The sequence below is a fragment of the Gadus morhua genome, chromosome 4 (genome assembly GCF_902167405.1).
Source record: "Gadus morhua chromosome 4, gadMor3.0, whole genome shotgun sequence".
Taxonomy (NCBI): Eukaryota; Metazoa; Chordata; class Actinopteri; order Gadiformes; family Gadidae; genus Gadus; species Gadus morhua.
Window position 1 is genome coordinate 16,153,158 of NC_044051.1, and position 4,556 is coordinate 16,157,713.

General features: G+C 44.4%; 1 protein-coding gene across 1 annotated transcript; it reads right to left on the reverse strand.

Annotated features, from left to right (window-relative positions):
• Window positions 1-762: 762 nt before the first annotated feature.
• rbp4l (retinol binding protein 4, like) lies at window positions 763-4,016 on the reverse strand. The gene is made up of 5 exons (XM_030354244.1): window positions 3,889-4,016; window positions 3,235-3,352; window positions 2,779-2,915; window positions 1,942-2,054; window positions 763-1,603 (listed from the first exon to the last, which is right to left on the reverse strand). Exons 2-5 carry the CDS (start codon window positions 3,349-3,351, stop codon window positions 1,380-1,382), a joined length of 591 nt encoding a protein of 196 aa, XP_030210104.1. The 5' UTR covers window position 3,352; window positions 3,889-4,016; the 3' UTR covers window positions 763-1,379.
• Window positions 4,017-4,556: the final 540 nt, after the last annotated feature.

Genomic DNA, 4,556 nt, shown 5'->3' on the forward strand with positions numbered 1-4,556 from the left:
CTGTCTGCGTGTCTCCGGCCGCCTGTCAACGCAGAGATACTTCCTCTTCCTTGGGAACACAACACGGGATTGTGTGGACCAGCGGCCCCATCATGGAGGAAGAATGTAGAAAAGTTGAAAAGAAATATGAATGCTGTTGGCAGGATGCAGGATGCTATTGGTCTGTACAGCGCTGAACCTGGTCTGCGTTAGATGACATGTGGTTGAATATAAATAAATGAAATGCCTGAAGACCGCCTACAGCATGACCACTGTAATGTGACCCTTGACCCTGGTTCTCTGTGCTAAGCTAAGTAGTGCTTGAGATGGGACCACCTGTAAGCCTATTATTACTGGTTATATCTTGTTTGCTATGCTACTGGTTATTATTACATGGCTTTTAAGGTGCCAGTAAGTATTCCGAAATTATTTAATTATCTTCTACAGCCTTGAGTAGCCAAGTCTGATGGAAAGTGTTACCTCGATAGATTAATAATTAGTATTTAGTTATTAAGTTCCTAAAAGGTCTTAGGTCAGATAGTGATTATGAGCCGTTTGTCCATTGCGGGCTACTGTAGAAACTTTGAAAGTAACGAATACGCTTTTCTTATTTTCATCGGATTATACAATATAAAAAAAGCCTGCTTATGAATATTATATTACATTACTGTCAAGTACGTATCCCTAGATGCCTCTACATTTGACATACTAAGCATTTAGAAAAATCATTTCATTTAGAAATGATTTGCAATTCAAGAAATAAGACAAAACACTGATCCGGAGTTCTTTGTTTAGAAAAAGGTTTTATTCATTGAAATGCACTCAGAGCAGCGGAGCAGCAACCCTACCCCAAGCCCCTGGAGAGTCCCAGAGAACGGGCGCCAAACAAACACAAGAGCAGGGTTGTGGAGGAGAAAGAGGAGAAGGAGTCGCTACACCTTTCCCTCTCACGCTTCTCCAACTTGGCCTTTCTTACGCCGCGTCCACTGACCCTGGCCTTACTCCACCTCCTCCACCTCCACCTCCACCTGGGCCGAGTTGACACAGACCCCGATGATCAGTTCTCTGTTACTCCCCCCAACCAGTCTGCTCTGCTCTCAGCCATCCCCTCTCCCCCAGTCCCTCTCAGTCTCTTTCCCTCTCTCTCCCACTCTCACTCTACAAACCACCCACATCCTCATCTTCTGTATGTCAATGTCTAAATATATGTGCTTCTGTGTGTGTGTGTGTGTGTGTGTGTGTGTGTGTGCATGTGTGTGCGTGTGTGTGTGTGTGTGTGTGCGTGTGTGTGTGTGTGTGTGTGCGTGCGTGTGCCTATGTGTCTGTCTGTGTATGCGTCTGTCTATGTGTGTGACTCTATGTGTGTGTCTATGTGTGTGTGTCTCTATGCGTGTGTGTGTCTAGCAGGCTCCGGACTGCAGGACGGGCTGGAACTGGCCCACCATGCAGATTTCCTCCTGCTTCTGGCGCAGCAGGCGCTGGATGGCGGGGGGCAGGCCGCGGGGGTTCCTGGAGAACACCAGGGAGTAGCCGTCCTCACAGCTGCCGTCCTCCTTCACCGAGCGGCAGGCATAGGTCAGGGCGTAGTTGTCGTAGTCGGTGTCGATCACCCAGTAGTTGTCGCCTGGGTGGGTGGGTGAGAGAGAGAGAGAGAGAGAAAGAGAGAGAGAGAGAGAGAGAGAGAGAGAGAGAGAGAGAGAGGGAGAGAGAGAGAGAGAGAGAGAGATGAGGTCAGCGGGCCGAGCGCTCAGGCTTTACACGTGATTGTTTTGTCTATGTTTCAGTGTGTGTGTATTCATCTGTACATGTGTGTTAGACTTAAAAACACACTTAGACAAACATTAACTTAAGTGTGTGTATTGTGATGTGTATGGTGTGTGCGGGTGTGTGTTTGTGTGTATGCGTGTGTGTGTGTGTGTGTGTGTGTGTGTGTGTGTGTGTGTGTGTGTGTGTGTCGCTGACCTCCACTTGACAGGTAACTGGCCAGTCCCTGGTAGTTCATGAACATCTTGCCCGGGTTATTGGGGTCTGGGACGGTGTACTGGGCGGCCATGTCAGCACAGACAACCCAGAAGCTGGAGAACACGCCGTCATACATGTAGCATGTTAGCATGTGATGTACAACACAGACTCCAATAAAATAACACAATCAACAACACATGTTCAAGTATATTACCACCAATGGTCAGCGACTTAATTCAAAGTTCAGATAATTGGTGTAATACACTTAAACATGTATTGTTGATCTTTTGTTAGTTTCCACATTACACATTCTGGTTTTTCTCTCTGGCTCGCATACTTCCACTTCTTAGAGATTTTGCTGTTTGCTAAAGCTTTTGTGGCTGACACGTTGCTAAACCTGAACACTGTAGGCTGCATTATCCCCTTATCCTCCGTAATCCGGGAAAAACATGTTTGTTCTTAATACCGCTCAGAATGCTCTTGTGAAGAATTACGGCTGCTGCTGAAATCTGTGGGTGAAGCCCTGTCTCCTCCCCCACCTGCCTCCACCTGTCAATGCCCTCAGCTCTCTCTCTCTCTGAGCAGGGGGCTGACCTTCCCACTTGACCTTCGACCCCTCCAGAAAGAAAATACCTCAGTGGAACCTTAACCCTATAATCCTAGGGAGTAGCGAAATGTCTCAATCAGCTCTAACGAGGAGCACATTGGAAATGAAGGGCAGCTTCAGAACGAATTTGAATCTTGAGGAAAATAGCAAAAACGTCTCCATTACGCCTTCAGTGAAATCAACTAAAACCCCTAGTGAATAAAGCGTGGCGTTGGAGTCCCAGGGCGTACCCAAAGAGGGTGACGCGGCCCTTGGAGGAGGCAGTCATGGTGCCGTCGTCGTCGATGGTGTACTCAGCGGAGATGTTGTCCTGAAGGAAAAGACCTTCCGGATCTTTCTTCTGGAGGGCGAACCACTTCCCGGCATACTGGGAACCAGAGAGCGGCAGGATATCGTCAAACCAAATCGGACTTTTATCATCTCAAAGTTCAAAATTGAACAAACTAACTTACTACCAAATTCTTGATTTTGGATTCTTGTTTTTGTGATTTATCAGATTATCAGTGTATCAGAGTATTTTGTTCCATACGTGGATACATTATATATTTTTTATCTTAACTTGATATTAATCATTGAATAAATCCTTAAAAAAATGTTTATCCAATATCTTTTTAGTTATTAGAAGACACATGGGTTTGCGTGACTCTCATGTGAGGGGTATGCTTGAGGGAAGGCCTTTTATTTACCCTCTTGGGGTCAAAGTCCTGTTTCACTGTGAAGCTATCCACCACACAAGAGGCGGAGAGACAGCGCTCAACGCAGCACAGCACCAACGCAAGCACGGCAATCTTAGTGCAGCCCATCCTGAAAGGAAAGAATGCATGGTTGTGACTTGTGTTGTGAAAAGGGTGAATGGACTTGCACTACACTCGTGTCTTAAAGATGAGGGTCTAGGTTTAGACAACAATACTGGAATTACTTGAGATTGCAGAAATTATATCTCAAGTTATCAACATCAAAGTCCATCCCAATGAACAATTGGGTTCACAACCTGTGAACAGCTTCAAAGTTATTCCCAACAGTAACTAAATTGCTAACCGTTAGATTACGTTTATTCTCAGCAAAATTATCTTCACTTAAATTACTGTAAAACAAATTTCTTTCAGATATACCACAGTCCAAATGATTAGTTATTGAACTACAAGTTGCTGTCGTTGGGAATATAAACTGTGGCTGTACTTCCAGTTAAATTTAGTTGAAGTTTCCCTTTTACTGATTCATGAGATGTGATTACCAATTAGTCACAAATGCAGAGCGAAATACAAAGTCCACAAACGACCATTCAACAATGAAAGGAAGGGAACGGTTTACCCTGTATCAAATACAGCTCGGTGTCTTACCTGTCAGTTTCTGAGTCAAGAAATGAAATCTCCTCGATCGTTATCCCCCTGATTGTTGGGAGTTGTTTGTGAAACCCGCTTTATATACACACTTTACCAAGAAGCTTATGGACGATTTTCATGGCTGGGAACCAACTAAGGTGCTTAAATATCGAGTTAATCTTGTTGGGATGCAATCCTAGCTGCCGTAATCTGTCTTCTATGGCCAAAACAGGTCAAGATCTGCTGAAAGAAAACAATTAGCCCTTTATGTAACTAAAGCAACAAAACATTTAAGTGTTCTTATATGTGTGTGGGAAAATGCAACACATAAACAGTTTACTTATCGATGAATGGCTGATGCAAGCACAAATGTCAAATGTATCACAATATTGGACACAGACAAAGACACACACACACACACACACACACACACACACACACACACACACACACACACACACACACACACACACACACACACACACACACACACACACACACACACACACACACACACACACACACACACACACCAAATTCAGTTTAGGTGTACTTTCCCCACAACCATATGATGGTGAATTTAAAGGCATAAAACACATAGCTACACTTTTGAAACCAATGATGGCTACATACAGTTTCTGGCTGTTGAAACTAGAGAAGAAAGCCAAACTGGGTGCTTTGTTTTT